The sequence below is a fragment of the Athalia rosae genome, chromosome 4, assembly GCF_917208135.1.
Source record: "Athalia rosae chromosome 4, iyAthRosa1.1, whole genome shotgun sequence".
NCBI classification, from domain to species: domain Eukaryota; kingdom Metazoa; phylum Arthropoda; class Insecta; order Hymenoptera; family Athaliidae; genus Athalia; species Athalia rosae.
In genome coordinates, this window is record NC_064029.1 from 5,339,904 (window position 1) to 5,364,274 (window position 24,371).

The window sequence follows — 24,371 nt, forward strand, 5'->3', positions numbered from 1 at the left end:
CTTTTAAATTTCGTATTATGTGAAAGGAATGTACATAACAATTTTATGTTCTACGTACACACGCGCGTATACATCGCCACCGCACCATTGTTCGCTGTATATTAATACGAATATTACATAAGATTATGTCACACCGCAATCATGTAGTTTATCGTCAGATATTATCCACTATATCGACATAATCTCTGGCGCAAAATCGTCTAGGAACAAAAAACAAGGTGAAGAAAAAGAAAAAATAGAAACTTGTCGAATTTTCATTGAAATTTTCAAAAATATACCACAAATAGGATGTCGTACTTTACTTGGAACGATCCGTATAACTTACGCGGTGTATAATGTGAATATATACGTCTGTCATGCCCCCGCATTTCCGCGTTGAGGAATTTTAAATTGGCCTCGAAATGTGGGGAAAAAATATATATGTAATAATGGTGATAATAATGACACAAAAAGGGGAGAAGGAGGTAAAATGAGATTCGTTGAGACGAGAGGAAAAGAAGGGGGTGGGACCGGCGAAGCTTTCCAAGTGACGTTTGTACTCTACGTAGAAGTTTGTGCGGAGGAATAAAAAATGAAACGTCTTTATACGCGACGGACTGAAAAGAGAGAAAGAGAAGAAAGAAAATTTGCGGGCATCGCGGTAGACTCACACTTTGACTCGCTAACGAATTTGTCAAAAACTTTCACACACTCTGACGCATTATTTCGATCGGTGGGAATTTTAGCGAACACGTAACACTCCGGATTAAGAACGTGTAACATCCAACTCTCATCCACCATTGTTTCACCTCAGCTGCCGCCGTTGGAACGGAAATCTCGTGAGATGTCGTTCGTTTTTCATTTTCATCAAAGATCGCGAATGGATCAATCGCGAATCGCGAAAGACAGAAAAAAATTACGATGTATGAAGGAATCGAGATTTTCAATCGCGTCGCTTTGGAGCTTTTTTTTTTTTTTTAATCAAACGGAAAAATGAGCTCGACGAAAGCGTCGATGATAAATATTTCTACTCTGTTTTTACCGTTGGCAGAAGAAAAAATCATTCATTCCTGGTTTTTTATTCTCTCTTGCGTTTATACGTTTTAATCTTTAATTCCTCGATGGAAAAGGAGAGAGAGAGAGAGAGAGTGAGAGAGAAAGAGAGGAAGGAAGAAGCACTAACCATCCACTGCGTAGTCTGCTGATAGAACAGAGGATTATTTCCAGCGCTCCAGAGTTGAGCTTAAAGGTCTTAATTCCAATTCAAACATGAGGGAATTTTACCCAACGCGTGGTTACCCTCCTTGCGATATTATACCTCACCAGGTATAACTCGATCCTTCTTTGAAACAACTTTCATTCGACTGTGATAAACGGGATTTTGAAAAACGAGACGGCCGGTACTTCAGCTCCAATTAGACCCGTGTAGGCGCGTCCGCACATACGATTAAATAATCAAACAGCGAAAATACCGCTGGAAATAGAAATCTTCATTTTTCCATACTCTGTAAGAAATGTGCGTACTTGTGCACAAATTTTTACAAAGACTTGAGTAAAGTTCTATAAAATATCCTTTTCACGACAGAGGGAAGAAAGTTTAAACGCAAGAACATTTCAAATAAAATCAGAGAAAGCTGTAAAAAGGTAAAAAAAAAAAGAACACGGCGCAGTGTGGAGCTTCTCTCGTACCGTAAAAAGTATTATCTTAATTTCACTAGGATTTCCTCGACAGAAGAAAAGGTGAGCACGGGATGAAAACCAGGAAGGGAAAAGGATTGCGGGTGAAGACGACGCTGAGAAAACCGCGGTGAGCGGATGCAAACTAAAATAAAATAAAGGAGATATGGTACCAGAACCAGATAAGAGTTGGAGACGAGAAGAAGTGGCGGGGCGGTATGGAGAAAAAAAGAGCCAAAAGATTTGCTTATTAACAGTACCGACGTCGAGCTCGACTGACTAACTCCGTACCGTATGTCCTTCCGGTGAAAAAAATTAAGTTTTTTTTCACATCTCTCTATGGATCCAAGGGAGAGAAAGAACTTTAATTTCAAGCGCGAAATTATCTAAGCCAACGTGTGTACGTTCGTAAACTGAAACTGCTGAACTCTGCGGATTTCCCCGTTAGACTTTACCAAGGCAAACGGAAACTCCGAACATATGCAACGCCTGCAGCTGTCCGTAACAGGAGTATGGAAAATCTGAATTGGAAGGAATTCAGCAGCGACCGCATGTGTGAAGCTGCTGCTGGGCGAATCGAACGACGCGGGGAAAATGAAAATTTTCAGAAAATTTTCATTTTCCCAACACTCCAAGGGGGAGGGTCTCGCGATCCCGTCTGCCCTCTCCGGGGTTTCCTCGGCAAACTTCCGGTCTCACGAGCCCTCGCGTTACTTTTTTACCTTATCATCCGACCCGACAAACTCCCTTGTTTTTCTCGTTGTTGTCCCTGTTGTTGTTTTCCTGCATTTCGGGCTCGGAGCCAGTCGATATGAAGCCGAATGTATAGCGGGGTGTTCCGTACCGGGTGTTCCGCAACCGCTGGAAGCGCTGCAACCAGCGGGAAAAATTCGTGCGCTCCGCGTTTTATCTCGCCTCAATCATATTTACGTCCGCATTTTTTTTTTTTCTTTTCGCCAAAAATCTACCAGCCATTTCCTCGTTCGCATCGGTCGCTCCCTATACACGAGCAAAAATTATCCGAGATTACGTAAGGGGACTTTGAAATAGCGAAGTTAAAAATAAACCGCATGATTGATGGATTTCCCATTTCGTTTTATTCAAACTTTTGAACCGCTGTTCCATTTTCTCATGTGGCAATTAGGCTTGCGATTCATTATTATTATTATTACAGACATTTTTTTTCCCCCACCAATGTCCCACGAGTACCGTACGTACGTACGTACGTAACCGTAAACGTGATACTTCATTCGTACGCGTTGTGGTGGTACACGGTTTTTAATTAATCTCCAACAATTCTAACGAGGTCCCATGTAAAGCGAGATTAATAACTCCGAGAATTGATGCGGCCATTTTCCCTCCCCCCCCCCCCCCCTCCCAACGCAATTATCCATTTAATTCAACTATGTGTTTTGCGTTTTGAGTTTTGTGTTTTTCGTTTTTTTTTTTTTTTTTTTGCAAAATCGCAGTCTCCGGCTCGCGTAGATGGAACATACGTGTATAGCCAACGTAGAGACGTATACGAGGAACTTTAGAACCGGCGCAACGACGAGTGTTCAGCTTCCAGCTTTACAGGGTAATTTCCAACGCAGATTGTACAAGTTTTAACGAACTCTCTCTCTAACCGCGGCGGTAGAAAACTGTTGAAAATCCATACTCCTCATAGCGATATCATCTTCTCCTCATTTCGTTTTATTATTCAATTTTTTACTCTTTCTTTTTCCCTCCCTACTCCTCTCAGTTTTTCCCTATCCGATTGTTACGTCGACGAACGTATTGTGCGAAGAGAGGGAAATAGGAAAAAAATGAAAAGGTTTTGGAGAAGAAAAAAAAAAAAATAGAAGAAAATAGCCTTCCTCCGAAATTAACATTTGAAATTCCTCGCTCTACCCGACCGCCCGCAAGTACCCCTTATTCCTGCTTTATGTTTCCCTGAAGAATTTTTATCCCTGGGACGGCATGTAATATACATGGGTATACATACCTCGGACGTATATATACGTATCTACACTTATAAAACCGGCACAATTAGGTCTACGTTTTGCTACTGTGCTGATATCTAAAGCCACGTACGCGTACGAACCTTACCGTCATGTCATCATCGTCCCCCTTCATTTATTTTTTATTTTTTTGGTTTTATTTTTCATTTTTTCTCTTGTTTTTCGGCGTTAGGAACGAGCGAGACACTTGTAGGATGTGCTCGACAAACTGTGTATAATGGTTGATACACACGTACACCTACGTACACCTACGTAGTCCATAGCGCGTTGTGTCGCTCGTAAAAAGTGAACGGGCTTCCACGGGTTATTGGAACTCCTGTGTGTTTAGTTAATTAATCCAAGTGATTTACTACCGTGTGCCAAAAGCGTTGCCGGTTATGGAGCGAGCTTTTCTGCAGAACACCGCGCGACACCTTTTTATGTAGCCCCGCGTGTGGGTGTGTACGTGTACACATATATATATATATATATATTTATACACACTGTGTATAATACGCGTCCCGTTAACAACCAGCTCTTGTATAATTATTTACGTAGCCCATGTATGATGGGGTTGAGTGCATGCCTGTACACTCGTGTTTCGTAGAGGTACGTAAATGTGTATCTCGAAGCATCTCGACCCCGGAATCGATATTGAAAAATCTAAGTGCAGTTGATTCAATTTTCTTCTTTTTTTCTTTTCTAATGTAACGGGAAAATGAAATTCAATTTTTCGAAGGGAAGTCAACGGCGTAACTGAGCGACTGTACCGAAAGAAGAGAAAATATAAAAAATGGAGGAAACAGGGAATGGAAAGAAAAAAGAATTACTTCATAATACGTAAACGTGGTCTACGAAACTTGAAGAGGAATAAAAAGCGCAGCTGGAATTCGTCGAAGCTCGGGACAGGCGTGTGCGGCTCTTTCGCCGGAGGGCGGAAAAAAAAAGCTCTCGAAACTGAAGAAAATTTTTTAAATTCAATTCCTAAAAATTAGAGCTTCATCCGCGGATACTTGTTGAAGACTCGGTGAATTATTCAAACAGATTTTTCAGCCTCCGGACCTCCGGGGGGCGCGCGGTTATCAGAAAATGCCGCGCGGACCGCAGAGTGGATTTTCCAACTAATCGGGTTGAAATTATTATCATCGGCCACTTTGTTCGGAACAAGGAAATTGATACCTCGTCGTAGACGTGTGTATAACGCCGTGGGGATTTAAAATTTGGGGAGATGGAGCCGAAGGATTCGGGGCGGGTTGTCTCCGAAAATTTCAGATGAAGAAAAACCAAAGGAACGCGAAACGCGTCGGACTTCCCTTGGGGTCATCGTCGTCGGGGGCTCGGTCGTCTGCTGCATGTGATTTTCGCAACGAACCCGGTACAAAGGGGTTTCATTTGCAAGTTAGCCCTCCCAAACGGTGTAAGGACTTCATCGCAACACCCCAAACAACGCCAGGCATATCTAATGGCCACCCCTACTTTATCCGGGCAATAAACCGACGCAGCTAATCGCACGTCAAAGCGTCTCACGCAGTTTCATTAACCCGTTTAACCCGCAGACGACTCGGCGACGCGACAATTAATCCGTCACCGCTTATAGACAAATTCTTAAACACTACCCTTACACCGATGCTAAATGCTACGACTACGACTACGATCGCTATTCCTCCCTTCGTAACCGCGAATCACTCTCTACATTGCATGTGAACGTATACGCGAGATATCTACATTGGATTTATCCCGAGCATACACGGGAAATGGTTTATTCCATTCATCGCGTACGCGTGTGCGATATTTTTTTTCTCTTTTTTTTTTTTTTTCTCGTCACAGGACGTATGGGATCTAAATTGCAGGAATCGAATCAAATAAAATGTACCTATGCCGTATCTACGGCTCTATGGTTGACGGTATCATTGAAATCTGTTTTTCTATTCGCGTGTGTACGCGATACACGGATATACGCGTACACACGTGAAACTGGAATTGCGGAAACTCCGAGGACGGGCGAAGCAGCGGGAATTTTATAAGCGGCGCCCTCTCGATTGACTTTTCCTTTTCCCATATTTGAATAACACGATGTAAAACGGTGCGCGATCGAGGCTTATTTTCCATCCGGCGCACCGTCGCGCACTCACCCCGTAGACGAAAGCTCCGAAGTCCCTCTGGCTTGTACAAATATTGCTATAAATTTCGACGAAAAGAATTCCAAAATAACAGGCAAATGTTCGATGATTTTCTTCGATGACGACGGCGTACGCGAGGTTCATTTTAAAAATTCAGGTGGTCAGACGAATGCGTGGAGGTGTCTGAAATGCGTTTTGTTAAAATACATCATAGGTATATCCGAGAACAGCGCGAACGGGCGGGGGCGGGGAACAAAAGCGTGGCAATTAGTGTAGGGGGATGAAAAATGGAGGGAAAACACGTCGTATAAACGAACCCTACCTTCGCACCTCTATACGTATACCGAATGTCGAAGAGGTCTGATATTTTTTCTTTTTCTTTCCGCCGTACCACCCTTCATTTTTTCCGTTCTTCTTCTCCCTCGTTTTTTCCTCCTCCCGTTTTGGTTTGTCTATGCGTTATTTTCCAGTTTCAGTTTATATTTTTTCGGTCACCGTGTGTACGCGCGAGTTTATCGAAAGAAATTGAATTGTGAGTGCGTAAATTTGACGACCGTGGGGCGTTTTGGAAAATTTATTTATTTTTTTTTCGCTTTTATTTCGTTCATTCTTTTCATCCATTCATTTATATATTTACAGCAAGAAAAAAAAAAAAAAGGGGGGAGGGAAGGAAAAATGAAAAAGAAAAAACGTGAGCGCGCTACAAAATCTCATAAATTCGCGGAGAATGTATGGTGTAGATATAAGACGAAAAAGGAGGGCGAAAAACAAGGGTAAAAAATTGAGTTCCGATGAAAATGAAAATGGAACAAAAGAAAAGTTACATGTAGCTGGCGAAGAGACTCAACTATCGGGAACAAGTTGTCTTGTTCGAAGATAAGAGAGATTATTTAAGGTAATAATTGTTAATTGTTTTTCCTTCTTCTCCATTTACGTTTAGTATGCATTTCCCTGGATGCGGTTTGAATACCTACAACATCTGTTTAATTTTATCGCGCGAGAACGTGTGCTGACGGAACGGTTTTTCCCGTCGCCCATTAGAGAGCTCATAAAACTAGAAATTTTCCTAATAACGAGTTGCCCTATTTAAACAGTGCGAAAGTGTGTTGAGCTTTAAACGTACAATACGTGACTCTACGCTTGTATAAATGGGATCACGATGTGTGAAGAGTGTTCAGTGCTAAAACGCTGGAAAAAGGGGGTGCACGTACATAAAATAGGGGTTGAAATCCGAAGAAGAGAGAAAAAAAAATGTTCTCATCTAAGACTCGATTTATTCCCTTATCATATCCCTACAAAACTTCTATCGTTTAACAAAATTAAAGTAAAGGACGCAGGGAGAACTAACAAGGAATATTTCAGGAGGTTCACGTAAGACTTTCACACGATAAAATCGCTGTTATAACCAAAACAAAAAAAAAAAAACGTAGATGGAGTAAAAATGTATCACGAAACGTTCTATGAACATTTCTCGTTGCGAGCGTATCTCGAAAATTCATCAGTTAAAACTCTTTGACGATTAATTTATTTTTTACGTTATCCGGTTGGGTTCTAACAGCGACGAAATTCGTGGCTTACGGGGTATGAGGGTACCGGGGCGTATTCTTACGTGCGTGGGGTCGATATCCAGCCTTAATATCCCGAAAGTTGAAACAGCTCCCGCTGCCCGCTTTCTAGATTTTGGGATTCTACGCCGGTGCTGCGGGTCGAGCAGCTATTCGACCGAACGTTTTTTCAAAAAAAAAAAAACGAACAGACGAGAAACGAAAAAGAAATAAAAAATCCCTTTTCTCAATCTTTTTTTGTTATCAAAGATTTTTAATCTCATCGGTGGGAAGTTATGTATATCTACATCTTTCGATTTTCTCAACACCCGCAACCCCATCTCCAGCATCCGCGGGAGACTCGGGGTTGTATACCTCTGGCAACGCACTGAAATCCTTGCGCGAATCCCAGATGAGGCAAGAGCAGCGCGCCGCCGGTAGCTGAGAATCGAAATTGTTCGACTTTAATTAACGCCGTAGATCACAGGGTGGTACGCTCCTCGATGTACAGGTGTACGTATATACCGCGCGTGTGTCTACGGACGTGGCTGTGTGTGTACGCGCGTGTATGTATATCGCTTTAAAACCTCGTTGGAAACAGCGAAATGTAGAAATGTATATATAAATGTACAATACATATAAAGGTAACTTTTCGTCGATGTAACGCAACAACTTTTAACATCTGGTATATTATATACAGAGAAACCTTTTGAACTATGTAATCCCCTCGCCGTCGCCTATACCCTCACCGGTCATTTCCACCCCGCATACGCCCACGCGATATACCCTCATCTCACGGTACACGTACAGACTTAGTTCCAACAACGTATACTACGACCGCAAATGCAAACGCCAACGCTCTCTTCTGCAACTGCACGATTTCGCAGACTTTCCGCACACCGCTACCACTACGTATCCCCCTAGCTACGTACACGAGGTACACCTATATATATATACAGATACGTATCGCGTACATATACGACTGACCACCGCCATCGGGGCATGCATAGAATTATATTAGGTATGCGTGGGTGGTTGGAAAAGTTGCGTCGAGTATCTCTACCCTGTGGAGTAGTACGCGAAGCGTAGGTAGGTGGGTAGGTAGTTGCCCGCCCATGTACTAACGGAATTTAACGTACCTCTATATGCACGCGTTGCGAAGGAAATTATATCGGCGAACCGCACAAAACTTTCGTCTCTTTTCACTTTTTTTCCTTCTCCTCCGTACGAACCGTTCGTTTTTATTTGCACGTCCGATTACAACGGCAATTTCTGACTATCATTTTAACGACCGAATGTTGAATATATATATGCGGATTTGAATTTTCTTCAGCTGATTTTTCCAATCTCGGTTCTCAAAATTCGATTCACTCGTACCCCGAACGGAATGAATTTTTGGAGTATCACCGATTATCGAGGAATTATTTTTTGAACAAAAAAATTTTATCCGGACATTTTTCAGCGCGTTCGTTCTACGGGGCGAGTCGAACAACGAGAGAGAAAAAGAATTGTTGTTATAAAATGCGACAGATGTGACAAAATCGTTGACCCGTGAATCGGCGATAAGTAAGGTCTGAACCCATGCGGAGAGGCGAGGGTGCTGGCCAAGAGATATTTCGTCAGTTATGGAATAACGTTTCACTATTTTCGAAGAATGACTCGCATGTTCGGATTTCGAAGACGCGTAACCGGTGACAAGCCGCGAAACGGAGATGACCTAAAATTCCTAATTCCATGTCTGTAATCCATTTAATTTCAACGTAGCGTGATTGGCACCTGAACGTCCCCCTAGCAGCGGCACTAGCAGCACCTCCTGACACAGAATCGGTAGCGATCCATACGGTAAATCTCAAGTTCTTCATTGTCTGCCGTTAAGGAGGCTTGACCTTCTCCCACATATCGAGTACGCGCCCCTCCCCCTTCCTCCGTAGCCTCTGTGACCGTTTTTTATCATGTACTCTCCAAACAGCATCTTTCCCTGTAACACTGGGGCGTACAGTGCATTAGATATAGAATTCCGGCACACCCCTTCTTCGCTCTCGTCTTCACCTTTTACCGCATTCCCGGACACCCGTACCAGATGTGGCATTGTAATGGAAAGCAAAAAAATCAAGGGAAGAAAATCACTGGGAAAAAAAAAGAATTCTTGCCAAGCTAGCCGCTATCTAAAATTTTCTCGTCACTATTTTTATCCAAAGATCGAATCTCCGATCAATTCACCCGATCGATCGGTGAAGAGTGTGTTTTAACAATTTTCCAACCGAGTAAAATGTCCAGCGAAATTCGCGTACAGGTATCAAAAAAAAAAAAAAAAAGAGAAACCAGGGAAAATGAATAAGTAATATAAATCCAACGTATATACGCACTGCAGACATTCGTATGCTCGTCACGAACCTAAAACGTGAATAATCTAAATCTGTACAGAATTTTCGGTTCCATAGATTTTAGAAAAGCTTTTTTTCTCTCTTGTTTTCTCTTCGTGAATGAAAAAATAGATCTCCGTGCAGACAGCCAGTGAAAATTAAGTGGATGAAAGCGCGGTGCATTATTACAGGTTTCGAATCGATCTTTTTACCGGGGGGCAAAGAGGGAAGGGGTGAGGAGAGGGAAAAGGGGGGTGATGATGTTTGAAAAATGTTTCAGCTAGTGCAGGGGTTGTTGGGGAATCGCGGTGCCGTAGGGGGTGACGTTGCCGGTGGTGCGGTGCCGCCGGTTTATATATCTGGGCCATCGGAGTGATTCGGAGCACCTCATTCCGGCCGGCATTATTGTATTTCGAAGAATAAACAACCGAATTATAACTCCCCCTACAGATGATACGGACAATGCATTTTGTGATCGATGGATCATTTCTGGGGCAGTTCGAGGCGCCAGTTTTCAGCCTATAATGCGCGCTTGATTATACGTAATACGTTACGTGTGTAGAAAAAATTATACGTCGATTGATCGCCCGACAAATGTGGGTAATAACGAATACGCGATATAGGGTATAACACGCACGATACGATATCGCGATCTGCTGGATAAAAAGAATAATTTTATTTATTAAATTTTTTTTTTTTTTATTTTTTCTATTTTTCGAACCGCTTCGGTTAATTACATCCTAATAACAGCGATGCATGGGTATGTCGGTAACGTATTTCATTACTATAACCGAATATCGACGAGAATATGATATGATATACGAGGTGTCCAATTAAAATCACATTAAATCAATCGATATGTGTTAAAACCAGCCTATCACCTATATATGTATCGCTCTTCGCAGCTGGATGTGTAGAGGTGGATGAGGAGAGGAAAATTTAATATTCTGTAAAATTTTTAACCCTCCGATTCCGATCTTTATCCCTATATTTCTGATCCTGAAGAGATGATCCTACTTGATATTGCCGCCCCGTTACTTCTTTGAATACTTCCGTTCATAACCCACTTATAATTTATTACTAGTCATTTGGCGCCCCTGTAGCACCCGCCCCCATCGCTGCCTCTCACTCTCCATCTCTCGCCTTCCCGTCTCTCTTCGATTAATGAATCTTTTCGCATCTGTTATTCGACCATGAAAATAATGTACTATGTATTTTGTGTTTCGATTTTTTGAGTTACCGAGTACTGAAAGAATTTTTGGAAATCTTCACTCTTTGATAGGGTTGAACCGAACGAGTCAACGGTAGGGGGACATTTATTACGCACACCGTATTCGCATTTTCTTTGTTCCCCTTTTTTATCTACGATCTGTGAACCGATGCGATCTAATCGAGGTCCTGATTCACCTCACGTGTTAAAACATGAGATCCTTCAACGTTGACGATAAGTCACGATGTATCTTCGAACACCCTCTGAATTTCGTATAACTATAACAGATTCCGGGCGCCATCCAGTGACGTCAGGATATACAATTCATCGTGAAAAATACTAGAAGTCTGCGAATCCATCGGAATCTATGACTCATTGTTACGAGCAAAACTACCGATTCAGAAATATTTTCTATGTAAGAAATCTATCTTTTCTCTTCTCTCGCTCTCCATGTTATTGACTCATCGCGTAATCGAGTGACTCCGTAGGCGCGTCTATGAAGCTTATATCTTTAATAGAATTATTTCTAGCATTCGTGGGCGACTTTGAATTTCAATGGTAACTTGTAAATCGGATATTCTATCCCCTCGACCCGCACCTGTGGCACTTACATTTTAATCGACGGTGAGAACGAACGGGATAATCATTGAGATTATCCAAAAAATGATTACTCGTCACAAACTATTGTTCATCATCCATTTTTTTTTTCTTCCCCTTTTTTCGATCCGTTTCATTAAACCGGATATGTTGGAATGGAAAAACTAGTACACCCTAGTCGTGATTTTTAATTTTTGTTTTTGGAAAAAGTTTTCGAACTCTGCGCGCTTTTCCTGCAATCAATAGCTCGGAGTTGAACAGCTTTTCGGCAGGTGGCGACGCCGCTCGAGCTTTCTGAGCTTTTTGAACGACTCGAAAGCTCGGTAAAGTTGGGCAAGCTTGAACTAGAGGTCGCCAGATATCGGAAGGAGAGAAGAATAGGGGATGAAACAACTCGGGCGAAAAATTTTGCTGCTTCGTTCTCCGTCCAATTTCTGACTCGATCTCTGTTTTTTCCTCGGCAATATGGCTGCGGAGTAAATTTTACGCCTGTGACACCCACGAATAGAAAAATCGATTCATCGTTATCAAATGCTCCGGAAACTACTCAAAATTCTCACTCGGAGCTTTCAATTTTTCACACCGAGTCCCAGAGCCAAAATAAGGGAAACGGCAGAAATTACTTTCAATGTTACGATCAGTAATAATTTTTCAAACGAATGGCATGTTTGTTTTCCACACAGCTTGCATTGAACCTGAAATTTTTTGATAACAATTATTCTCCATGAAATTTCTTTGAGACGCGATAAACCGAATTCATTGAAATAAAAATTAAACGCTTTTCAAAGGCTTTCGGGTGCCTGAAAAACGCGCGCGTTTATCGGGTATACGACCAGCCAACCCCCTTGTGTACGGAAGATTAAAACTTCGTGGTCCAAGGAATGAGTTGCGCAAAATTTTTCATTCTTCTCCCATCGCAATTAAATTACACAAAAGCAAATAATAAAAGGAGAAAAAATACACGGATAGGGTTCCCATTTTTTATGGTAACTTTGAAGATTATTCTCCCCGTTCACGTCAAACGGAAGAAAAAAAGCTTGCGTTTCCACTTCGTTTTTTTTTATTTCTTAGCTTGCGATACGTAGAAGCAGTCACATAATCTACGCGGAATGATGTCTACAAACACATAAGAAAATTCCGTCGTATTATACACCCCATAGATAGAAATGGGCAACGTCAAACTTTGGCAACATAACTTGCGCGTAAAATTGGACGCAATTATTGTTCGTTCTTCTGTATCCTCGGATCAGAATCCACCTATCGCCCTGTGTAAAGTAGACTCGTACCTCACATGCACCCGAATCAAAAATGTCCAATGAATTTCGAAATTAATTAGCGACTCATATTCGTAATTTTTGCATCGGACTCGGCGTATTTGCTTATTTATTTACCGAAGCCGGATACCCGCGTTTCGGCGCATATGATAAATGCCGAGGTATCCAGGCGTGGAGTCTGCATCGTGACGGGGGTTGTTTGTCGAGTGTTTTCAGCGTGTCTGATTCCGTTCGCGGTCGTTCTACTGTGACTGATTTCCGACTGATCACGAGAGAGGGGAATGTAACGCTGCAGATCTTAGGGTTGTGGGGTATCGGTGGTCGCGGCAGAGGGCGAAACTTATAGCCTTTCGGAATGCCTTAGGCCACGCGAATAAATAGGTTAGCTGCTGCGGGGTTATGTACCCGTCCCATCTACCCATGTAACATGTATTTTGCTACACGTATATACCACCCATGTACAAAATAACCACGTCGATCTAATTTTATTGATTTAACGTTCCATTGGGCTCCTGGCCAATTTAAAAACGATCCTTAACAATATTACCGACGGTTCAACCGATGCCCTCCTTCCTCTTCCGGAATTTGAAGAGAAAAAATGACAATAAATAAAACAATTATTATGAAAGAAAAACAATTAACGACATAGGGGATGACGATATCGAAAGATTGTAAGCCTTTGAAACGAACGGAATTCTCAGATCTCCTTTCGCGGAGCGTAGGAATAGGGATAAGATAAGTGATTGAATACATCGTGATCGAGAAGCGAATGATACACCGATCGCGAATAAATATCCTGCAAATAAAGGCGCGGCTTATTTTCCAACCGATTATAGGCGATCCCGACGAAGGCTACTTATACGCTTTTTACCACACGCCTTAATGTTTTTTTTTGTTCTCTTTGTTTTTTGCACGGACTCTCTCAACACCCCTTCGTTGCACCTGTCACTCGAAGACTCGTTTCTAGAACACCGCAGATTAGCAGGTGTGGGATGAGAAAAGGGAAGGAAAAAAAAATAAATTCCCCCTATTTATAATAGGTGAATTACGAACGACGGTGAGAAATTCATTTGGTCGAACATCTGCGAACGCTCGACTTGGTCCGCTTTATAAATAAGTCTCTTACTATCAGATGGAGTGGTTAGACTATTTTGAGACATCGACCTGCAACTCGGCGGTAAGGTCACACGCTTTTCCCGTTTCCATTTTACCCGCCGTCTATTTTCTGATCCCTGTAATTTTAGCCGCGCTCGAACGCACGTCCGCAACTTTTTACCACCTCTATACCTACTGCGTACAGGCGCCCGTCGAAGATCCCGGAAAAAATTCAGGATCACGGCTATCTACGTCACGGGGACAATTCCTCCGGGTGAAATACGGGTACAAGCTCCTCAGGGACGTACGGGATCGGAAAAAATCCGATCCCGATTCGCAGGAATAAATATATCCTCGCTATACACGAATATTTCAAAGAAACAAAGAAAAAAAAAAATTATAACGTGACTCGAGAGTAAAAAAAATATTTTCTCGCTTATTTTATCAATCGATTGATTAATTTTTAAATTAACTCGCATCCGAGTAGAAATCTAGTCGATATTCACGCGAGCATAATTATTCCGTAGAAAAATTGTCGCAGATTTTTTTTTTCATTCGTATTTTACTTTCTCTCGGCTACGGCTGACCTCAGCGCGATCTTTCTACTGGCGCGCCGCCTGACCATCCGTCGACCGTTACCACTGACGCGCGCTCCTACTTCGCAGACAGCGTCCGACCCGCCGTTGACTCCGACTACTGTACAGCCGGTACGAGCGTATCTTGCGCCTGTCTCTCTCCGCGAGGATGGAGGCTATAAAATAATGCGGGATAGTTTCTTCTCATTTTTCGCAAATAACTATTTCGCAGGAAGGTTTTTTCTTTTTCTCCTCAGACGTGTTTTATTTTACGTATACTAGTACGTCGTGTTTTATTCGTATGTAACGTGTGAATATAAGACGCACGTACCGCGAGATAGCCCGGGAATATACCCATCCGACTTATAGTGTTTAGGTTGTCTTCGGGATTTAACGTGAGATATCTGTTCCGACGATCTTTATACCCCCGGCCGTGCTCTTTCGATTACCCTAGTTCACATTATTCCGCATTTACTTTCGTATTCCGTCTCCTATATTCTCGCAACGTGTGACTTTACTCTCGCGATTCGATTATCATTCTCTTTTTCGTCTTTTTTTCATTTTCTCTTTTCTTTTTTGCGATTTTATTTCATTTTGCCATTTTTTTTCGTGGATGGGCCGAATTTCAATGCTTCGCAGCAACCGCAGGCTTCATTTTATTAATTAAAAAGAGAGGAAAAGACGATTAATTGTTTACGTGATCTTGATACGCTTTTTTTCAATACTCTTTAGGTACGTGAATTCTTTTTTGTTAAACAATCGGTAAAGTCTAGCTAATAACTGATATAAATCGGGGTACGTACCGCTGGCTGAGGTTGAAGATGTCGATGAAAGCAGACGAAGGTTTATAGAATACTGAGGATAGTCCGCTTGAAGTTTGGTTGAAGTTTCTCTCCTTCTCCTTCTGTTTCTGTGTCTCTCTCTCTCTCTCGTAATCATGGAATCCCCATCAGAAAACTCCTTCCAACAATTGATAATACCCCAGATCGCTGTTATTCGGCGGGCTATATATTACGTTATAACGGCATAGGACGAACCCCCTGAACTACCATTGCTTTAATATTCACCAATTAATAAGAAAACAACGACGTATCTGCATAGCTGTATATATATATGTGTACGTGAAAACCACGGGGCACAGACGATTTGTACATAGGTACCAACGAGTATACGTGCACCTCTTCTGTCTCGAGCGATGTCTCCGCCAACCTTCGTGCCGAATTAAGCTCAATTCGGGGTGAAATCTTCGTCATCGACATCAATCAAATTATTAAATTCAGAAGATCAGTAACGCTACGAATTTCATTATCTACAATTTATCTAAGAATTCGCGCCGAAAATATCGCGACTCTGGTTCGCGATACTCGTTGGTGAAAAAAAAAAATCAAAAATCATCCGTAAATCAGTCAATCGATTTCTCCCGAACGGATTGGATGTGGATCAAATTGTTTATTGGAAAAAAAATTCGTGATGTATCGATTGTAGAATTTCGCATGAAGTCGGATTGATTTTTTATCTATCACATGATGAGAAATTTCGCGATAATCGCATACGTCGTTGACGGAGAAGTGTGCAGTGGGGATTAAAGAATGAATGAAATTCTATTTATTTCACAATTTAGTTCCGGATATTTCGGTGAACGGTGCTTCGATCGCCAACGAGGGGGTAGCGGCAGGTCGTTGGCGCCGCTTCACGGGGGGTTTCGGAACTGATCGTAGAAAGCACATCTCGAGTAAGGGTGGTAAACGATAGAGGTTCAGAAATTCTTGGCAAACGTCTCATATAAACCGCAGAAATACCTATTTACCCGCTAATAAACGTAACGCTGCACACGCCTAAAACGCGTGGCGGGGGTTAAAAACTCGAGGGACAAGTGTGTTCGATAGAAATAAAAAAAAAATCGAAAGTATACATCCACGGAAGAAGAAGGAAGAGGAGGAGAAGAAACTGTCGCCAAAAATTCAAAAAGGAGTCAAAATTATGGGGAGTAAATATGTGAGCGAAGAAGATACGAGGAGAGTGTCGTGCCTTTTTTTCCTTCCTCATTTTTCCCTGATATTGAACAATTTTTTATACGTTGAATTAAAACACTGATCGCGGTCAGGAGAAAGCGGGTGGTTTTCTTTTCTCACTTTTTTTCTTTGCCTAATCATAGATTTCTGGATATTTGAAAATAAAATACATCTTTTGATCGTTGCGATTATACCGTCCTTACAAATCTACTGCGCAGGCGTTTAATGGATTCAATATTACACCGAATTGACATCTCCTGTTCATCCATACCATGTTATATATAACAGTGCCGAAAATATATTTATAAAAATTTTCGAACGTAAATTCAGGCGAAAACAAAATTATCGGTCACTCCAGCGTGCAATTTCACGTCCCGTGTAATTCGATTTTTTCCTATTTTTTTCGTTGCGATTTTTACTCCTCCAAAGACGCCCCACAAAATGGACTTGATGTGGATCTAAATATAATTAGAGATGAATCAAAAGCCTGCCTTGTTTATAGCCGAAGATTGTTGTTAATGATAAAATTTCAAATAAATAAAAAAATAAATAACAAGAAAGTAATCAATTGTAAAACAACGAGGAATGACTGTACGTGATGAATTATTCGACAAGCGTCCGTGAGAGCGAAAGAAAAATATTGAAAAAAGAATCAATCGTTGATTACGTGTTTGTAAAGTTTTTCCAATGACGTAATGCTTCGCGGCGAAGCTTTAAACTTTGGTTTTTCACCCTCGTGGAGGTGCGGGCGGTGTCGTATAAAGTCAACACACAATTACAGACGTACGTTGCAAGACGTCCAGCTGCGTGTCGAGTCAACCTCGAAAGTAAACGTGTAATATTATACATTTACCTTATGTATACTTGTACGTGTATGATACGCGAGCCGAAGGTACAGGCATGGCCTTAAAAGCTTGTATAATAATTGTGGAGATTTCTGTAGAGATTGGTGAATTTTTAAGGTCTATCTTTTATACGCGTGCGCGGCGCCTTGACGACGGGACGCCCGGCGTCGCAACCCCTCAGAGTCATATCAAAGTTTCGTCGTGTGTTAGCACTATAACAGCAAATTTAAATCCTCTCAATAAACTATAACAGATTTCGCATTCTTTCCTCACGTTACGATAATAACAATAAAAGCAACAACAAAAAAAAAGTATAATAATAATAATAATAAGACTAATAGTAATTGCAACAACACGTTATTCCTCATTACGAATTGATTTTTTTTTTGCTTCAAATTTTTATTTCTACAAAGACGGTGTTAATTGTTCTTATAATAAGTATAATAATAGAGCAAATAAGAAATCAAAAAAAAAAAAAGATAAATAACAAAATAATAATTAAATAATAACTCCAACGAAATCACAAGTGATATAATATTACTGTAATTTAATAAATTTATATAATTGGCTGTGCTTTAATCGTACGTTGTATAATAAGTAGAATAATTTTGGATCTTGATGTTAAAAAAAAAAAATTTCAAAATAAATCGAAGAATAAATTGAATACATTTGAATATATATGGAGAAAAAAAAATAAGAACTTGATAAATAAAATTTTTACACGACTTTTGCGACAATCAGTTGAAAATTTTATTTTGGTTATCGTTGTTTAACCGAGGGCTTTTTTCTAATAAGGAAATCGTTGTATTTTTACTATGATATATATACGCACACCGACGATCGTTTAGCACGTTGAAATTCACCCGTACCGTGCAGTGCATTTATTATATTTTTAAAAGCTTTTTCAAAACGCTTCGACTGCTGTTCTCCGTATAACCACGTGAGCATATACGGAAAACTAATTAGAGTTAAATAATAATCGGCCTGCCGAGGTTTAAAATACATAAAGCTTTTCGAATCAATTATACTTGTTACACGTATAATAACATAAGCTTGTGCATATCAGTAATTTAATTTTATCAAACCGTTGAAAGATATTGAGAGAAAAAAATTGAAACAGATGAAGAAAACTGTAGAAACCATAAACCAGTGATTAAAAATAAAATATGTCATTTCGTTCGATACTTCGTAAATGCATCAATAAAACACGTCGATTGATAAGCAATTTTTTAAACGGTTGATCGGGAGAGAGACGACTGTTTCAATGAAAATATAATCAAATAAAATGAGTAAATAAAGAAATAAATGAATGAATAAATTTAATTAGAAAAAACAATTGTTATCGTCGGTGCGACTAGAGATCGCATTTGATTTCGGTCAATCATGACTTGACGAAAATCCCGTAGGCGGAGTACAGACACATGAAATCTTGGAAGAAGATCGGAAAAAGCGGGGAATTTAATCATTACGTATCGACTGAATAATATGTTACGTATGTAGCTGCGGGCCAGGCTCATTTGTATTCCGATAGAAAATTTAAATAAACAAAAAAAGTAAGGGAGAAGAGGTACGACATCTCGCCATGACAAAATACGGATTTGCCAGATGGGCGCTCTGGCGTTCACGACGTTCGCCTTCTTCTCATCCGCCCAGCAATCAGGAAAACAACCCTTTAATGTATGGAAAATAACTAAATCGAAAACAATTAATCGTCGATTTTAACACCCGCCACAAAATTGATCGTCGACACAATTACGTAGCAAAATTGATTTTTCTACAATGCTTTTTTTTCTCTATAAAGGTTTATCAGAGATTAGTCGATCAATTTTGTCGGCAGGGTGCGGACAATCGCATTGTTCTGTGTTGCTGAGATTTTCATGCTTTGTATATTAAATTTAATAATAATAATATATTTTCTTGGTGACTAATTATGTATGTCACGTCAATTTGCAGTCGTCACTGTATTGTATCGTTCTAAGGAAATTAATCATTCAATCGATCGAAAGCAGAGGATCCCATTCAGCCGTGGGTTACACCTGTGAAATTCTATCGGTCACCAAGAGATTATAAACTTATTTTGTATATAATTCGTTTTTGTGACGATACATTCATGTACATACGCATTTATAATTGATCAGCTTTTTTGCAATACCTAAAACCGCACAGATTGTTATCGCAATAAAAAAGAGAAAAAAAGAAAAGTAAAAAGAATAATGTTTTGTAAAAATATATTATGCTCAATCGATGTTCGATGTATCCCCTGCTGATGAACTTTCTTTTTCTATTCTTATTTTCTTTTTTCCATTCGATCTTGATCTTGTTCATGAATTTTACATCTCGTTGTTCTTAATTTTTTTTTTTCTTTCATATTTCTTGACTTTATTCATCATCGATGTTGTCCCCGCTTCTTAGTAGCTGTGTTTAATAAAACTGAAAGTATTCTGCCGAAATGAGATGGTGAATGAAAATTCACGTTGAAAAAAGAGTAGAGTGAAAATGTTGATAATTAACTCCTGCATTCGTTAGTAGGTAATAATTGAATGAAAAGCTCGTTCCGATTCTTCGTAACATACCATACGCGATAATAAATGTATACAACAGTAGAATCGGAGCAACGAGAATTTTATAAATTCACGGGTCATTGACCAGGAGTTTTATTCCATGTATTGGGGGATAGGTGAAAATAGCAATCGATACATCGACGACCCGCTACGGTAATCGATACGTCGATAAATAACGAACCGTTATCTGGACTCGCATACGTACGCGGTATTATTTATGACTTTACTCACGCTTTCAGCTGTAGAATAAATACGCGAATGAAAAAAAACACATCACCGAGCTTTTGTTCGTCGCCCGTTTTATGTACCTACGTTGCGTGAATCCATCAGCTGCGATATCGTAAACCTGTAATTAACGTTGCACACGTTTCAATCGAGAAAGCTCAAATTTTGGCTCAATCGACCTTATCAAAAATGAACTTACTCCACCTGTGCGCATTCCGGAACGACGACGTTCTCAAATTGTACTCGTGTCTGGATAGGCTATTCCGTTTCACTTCACTCATCCTTTTTTTTTTTTTTTTTTTTTTCTCTCACCCGCACGGCATCGATCGTTGTAATCGAGAGCACTTTGGCTGCATCGCGAATGACGAGGCGAACTCCTTTTGTAAAAATGATTAATTTAATGCCGGCGTGAACAGCTGTGTTAACTGCACGTGTCTATATCGGTACGCGTTTACGTTATGACCTGACCTTTGACACTCTTTAATTCCAACGACCGAATGCTTTTAGGCACCCCTACCGCCTACCGCGATATCCGATAATCTGAGCGTTGCGCTTGGATCAACCAAGGATATCGTGCATAGATATACGTATATACGAAACGGGTACATCTATATAACAGTGCCACTCATAAGAGAGGAGCGAAAATACGACACTTGACTCACATTCGAGGTCTTTCAATAGCTACTTCGCTCCGCCTGCATCGTATCCTCATCGTCCGTTCGCGCGATGCGAATTATTTTTGAAAGATCACGTTGTTCGCGATTACAACGTTTTCGTTTCGATGGGGTTCGATCGGCGCCCAGGCGTCTCGATAGTTACGACAAACGATTCGGATTTGATTAAAGCTCGGCGCGAGCTACATCAATCCATTAACGAATCCCGACTCCGTTCGTCCGACGATGTCATGACGTTACAACGTAACCTTTCGAGTTTATGATCCGTGGATCTTGACCGCGATATTACAGTTTCATAGTCGATGGTGGCAAAGCGGTTAGTTTCGCGATAGACGGGGTGTCCGCGAAGTTTCCATTGTATTATAAATCGGAGTAGGTATACACCGCCCTCGAATATCTCGCTTACGTAGATTTTACGCCGCCGAAGCTTTATGGGGTTTGAATAATTCCCATACCCTCGACGTGCTACCGGATGACGATTTGCCACCTAAACTTGATAAGCTCCCTACGTTCCCATTCAATTTATCGATCGATTTTTATCGCTGCCCTACGTTACATGCGTCGCTGCGTGCGGATTCCGTCGTGTATCCCGTCCTACCTTTTTCGTTTCACCAGGATTTACTGGGAAGAAGTAAAAATTTAGCGTTCCTCCTTTATCTTCTTTCATTATTAGCTCCTTCTCTTTTTTTCCCCCTACGATATCTGAAAATATTGGACTTGGTTACCGAAACTTCGACGTCTTACCTCATCCGTTGAGGGAGAGCTCGAGGTCGGGTAGGTGTATAAAATATAATTCTATGTATACAGCATGATGTACACGTATACACAGGTATATACGTACACACGTATACTTTCAGCGAATGCGTAACACGAAGCAATTTCCTACCTACTCGTAGAGTCAAGTCCACGCTCTTGGAACTCTTGAATCGATTTGTTGGACGTACACCTATACCGTGTCTACGGTAGACATACTTTTTCCGCTCCGTACATTTTCCTTTTTTCTTTTTCCTTGTTCATTTCAACCTGGCGCGCGTGAACGTGAAACATGAATGAACGAAGACGGGAGAGAGAGAGAGAGAGAGAGCGAAAAAAAACCGATGGGATGAATCAAAGGTAGGAAAATAATCGAGCAAGTTGATTAGGGCGAAATAAAATCGCGTCGCGATGTTCATCAAGTTGCCGGGGATGATGAGGAGGGGGGGGGAGGGGCGGGAGTTGATTCTATTCTGGGTCGGCGTGGTATGGATATGTTTGACTTATTGTTAGCCTTTGAGGTTTAACACAATAGTTCCTAGTACGATGAGCGCGATGAGGTCGGCCACGGGCCGACGTCGACCATGTACGTGAACGCCGCGTATTGATCTGCCACTTTACCCCAGAGCTACCGCCGCCGGTGGTTCTGGTTTTGGTTCTGGTTCCGGTGCCGCTGGTGCTAACCGTGTAAAGCCTCAACTCGTTCGCTAGCCAACCCACGCGATGCCCCCGAAATATAGGTATACGTCTCCGTCGACGGCTTACAGGTATATACCTATGCATATACGTACAAAGTGACGACTGTCCTATACCCGCCTGACGGAGAAAAAGGAAAGAAAGAAAGAAAAAAACAAAAAAACTATACGTATGTCGTACCTACCCGTTTGCATGCGAGGGTTGGATGTATGGAAAGAAAAAAAATGTAACTTTGCGGGGTCCGTTTCGACCGGGGAGAAATTTCGCCCTTTTTGAAAAAGGAATCGACGAATGAATGAACGATGGTGATATACGTTCGATGGAATCGCTGTGAAAATATTTATCGACAATCAGGTTCAGGGGTTGAATAGCTTCGCTCAATTTTCAGAAATTTTCAACCAGCTATAATTTCAACAGCTGGTTGTGTTTCGTCGCAGAGTCCGACTCGCGCGCGATTCGAATCTCTCGCGAAACATGAAATACACCAGAATTCGCGATCGCTGAAAATTGATAAAATTCTCTATGACCACGTGAAAATATTTAAACAAATACCTATCCCCGTACAATCTCCGCACAGGGTTTACCACCTGGTAATAACATGCCCTTCTTGTTGTACAAAAAAATGCAGAGCCACTTTGTCTCACTACATTTAACGATCAGGGGAAAGATCCGGTGATATCAGACCAATCTGACCGCGAGTGTCAGCCCCTCGTTCCCGGCGAAAATTAATGCCCGTTTTCGGTTTTTGTTTTTTTCTCCTTATTTTTTCACCGCACGTACGACGAAAACTTGGGAAATCGTGGTCGGAGAAAATCGAGGCCCGCGGGGTTCGGATCGAAGTGGAAATATCAGGGAATACGGGTAGCGGGAGAACTTTGCGGAAAAAAACCTTCTTTCGTAAATATCTGAACGTACACAACACCTGCGAGGGGTTTTCGCGGTGGATCGATTTTTACATAGCCCCGCTGCAGACGCTCGACTCCCCACACTGTACACTTTTGCGTGTCTCACGTCACCGTCAACCGGCTTAAAACGCACCTGAAATTCACTCAACCATTTTTTTTCTTCTATTCTACTTTTTTATTCCAGGTAATTTTCAGCCCTGTAATTAATTACGGTTGATTTCGAATGCTGCGAATTCGTTTCGCGCACGTCCTTTACGCAAAGCCTTTATGGAGCGTGCAGATCCGACTAATTATTGTAAATTAATCACGTAATTCTATCAAGGTAATCAACGCGTCCAGCTAATTTTCACCCTATATTACATAATCCATAATTCTGTATGTGGGTACCGAAATATTTTTTGATTAATTTGAAAAGGCCGATGTGATTATCGATCGGTACGTAAATAATAATACATTCTTCGCGTAAATTTGCAACACTTTTCACGATATCATCCGAATAGCGCAAAAATAACAATAAATCGTTATAAAATCATGAACGCTGCTATAAATCTTACGGAAAAAAAGACAAAATAATCGGAATTTTTATCTCTCTCTTCCATTTGTATCTGTCATTTTCATTTAATCATCACTATTTTTTGGTTTTTCGTAGTTGTTTTTTTTTTCTACGTTTTGCATAAAATATTTTTTTTATCTTTTTTCTTCCCGCGGGGGGTTTTATATTCATCGCGGTTTCGAGAGTGCTGTGCTCTACCTCCGACGAGATGATGAATGTGTGATAAAGTTTAAGTGACTAATTGGATTTGGGGCGGGGAGGGGAGAGAAGAAAAAACGAATTGCGGTTTAGTGTTCCGGTAACCCAGAATTATTCTTGATCTACGGTGCCATTTTTTTTTTTTTTCTCTTTTTTCAATTTCTTTTTTTTTCTCTCTCTTTATTTATCTATGTGCAATTACAGCGCATCTGCTGTACTACATACGTGTATGTCGGTCAATATAGATTTAGGCCACGTATTAAATACCCTGTGTACTGGTAATATGTACACGTGAAAAGATAATCAATATTTCTCGTATTTTCAAGGGTTGTATGTGCGGCGTGCGACTGAAATTTATAGATCGAAGTCCCGATGCATCGCGAAATTTTCGATTTCCTAAGCTGAGAAATGTTCGCCTGAAACCAGACTCACGAGATTTTCATCCGTATACTTCAAATTTTTTATTTTCTTCATTTTTAACTCACAATCAGAGCCGGCATGCGAGGGGTTCATTTACTGCTCAGTAGATGCTGCCC

General features: G+C 40.9%; 2 protein-coding genes across 9 annotated transcripts in view; one reads left to right on the top strand and one right to left on the bottom strand.

Annotated features, from left to right (window-relative positions):
- Positions 1–15,338, bottom strand: part of LOC105686446 (dynein intermediate chain 2, ciliary) — a 49,596-nt gene extending 34,258 nt beyond the window's left edge. The window contains exon 1 of the mRNA XM_048654423.1: positions 15,217–15,338. The gene's annotated coding sequence lies outside the window, so the exon portion shown is untranslated. The remainder of the gene's footprint in view (positions 1–15,216) is intronic.
- Positions 1–24,371, top strand: part of LOC105686343 (potassium/sodium hyperpolarization-activated cyclic nucleotide-gated channel 2) — a 113,809-nt gene that overhangs the window by 25,010 nt on the left and 64,428 nt on the right. For 3 of the 8 annotated variants that reach the window (XM_012401046.3, XM_048654422.1, XM_012401062.4), the window contains exon 1: positions 16,126–18,947. The exons of 1 other annotated variant lie outside the window; for it this stretch is intronic. In XM_012401046.3, the coding sequence (XP_012256469.2) occupies positions 18,853–18,947 (95 nt within the window). In that variant the 5' untranslated portion in view covers positions 16,126–18,852. Of the gene's footprint in view, positions 1–16,125; positions 18,948–24,371 lie in introns of those variants that run through there. 4 more of the 8 variants (XM_012401053.3, XM_012401069.3, XM_012401080.4 and 1 more) reach the window with 3 other exon arrangements.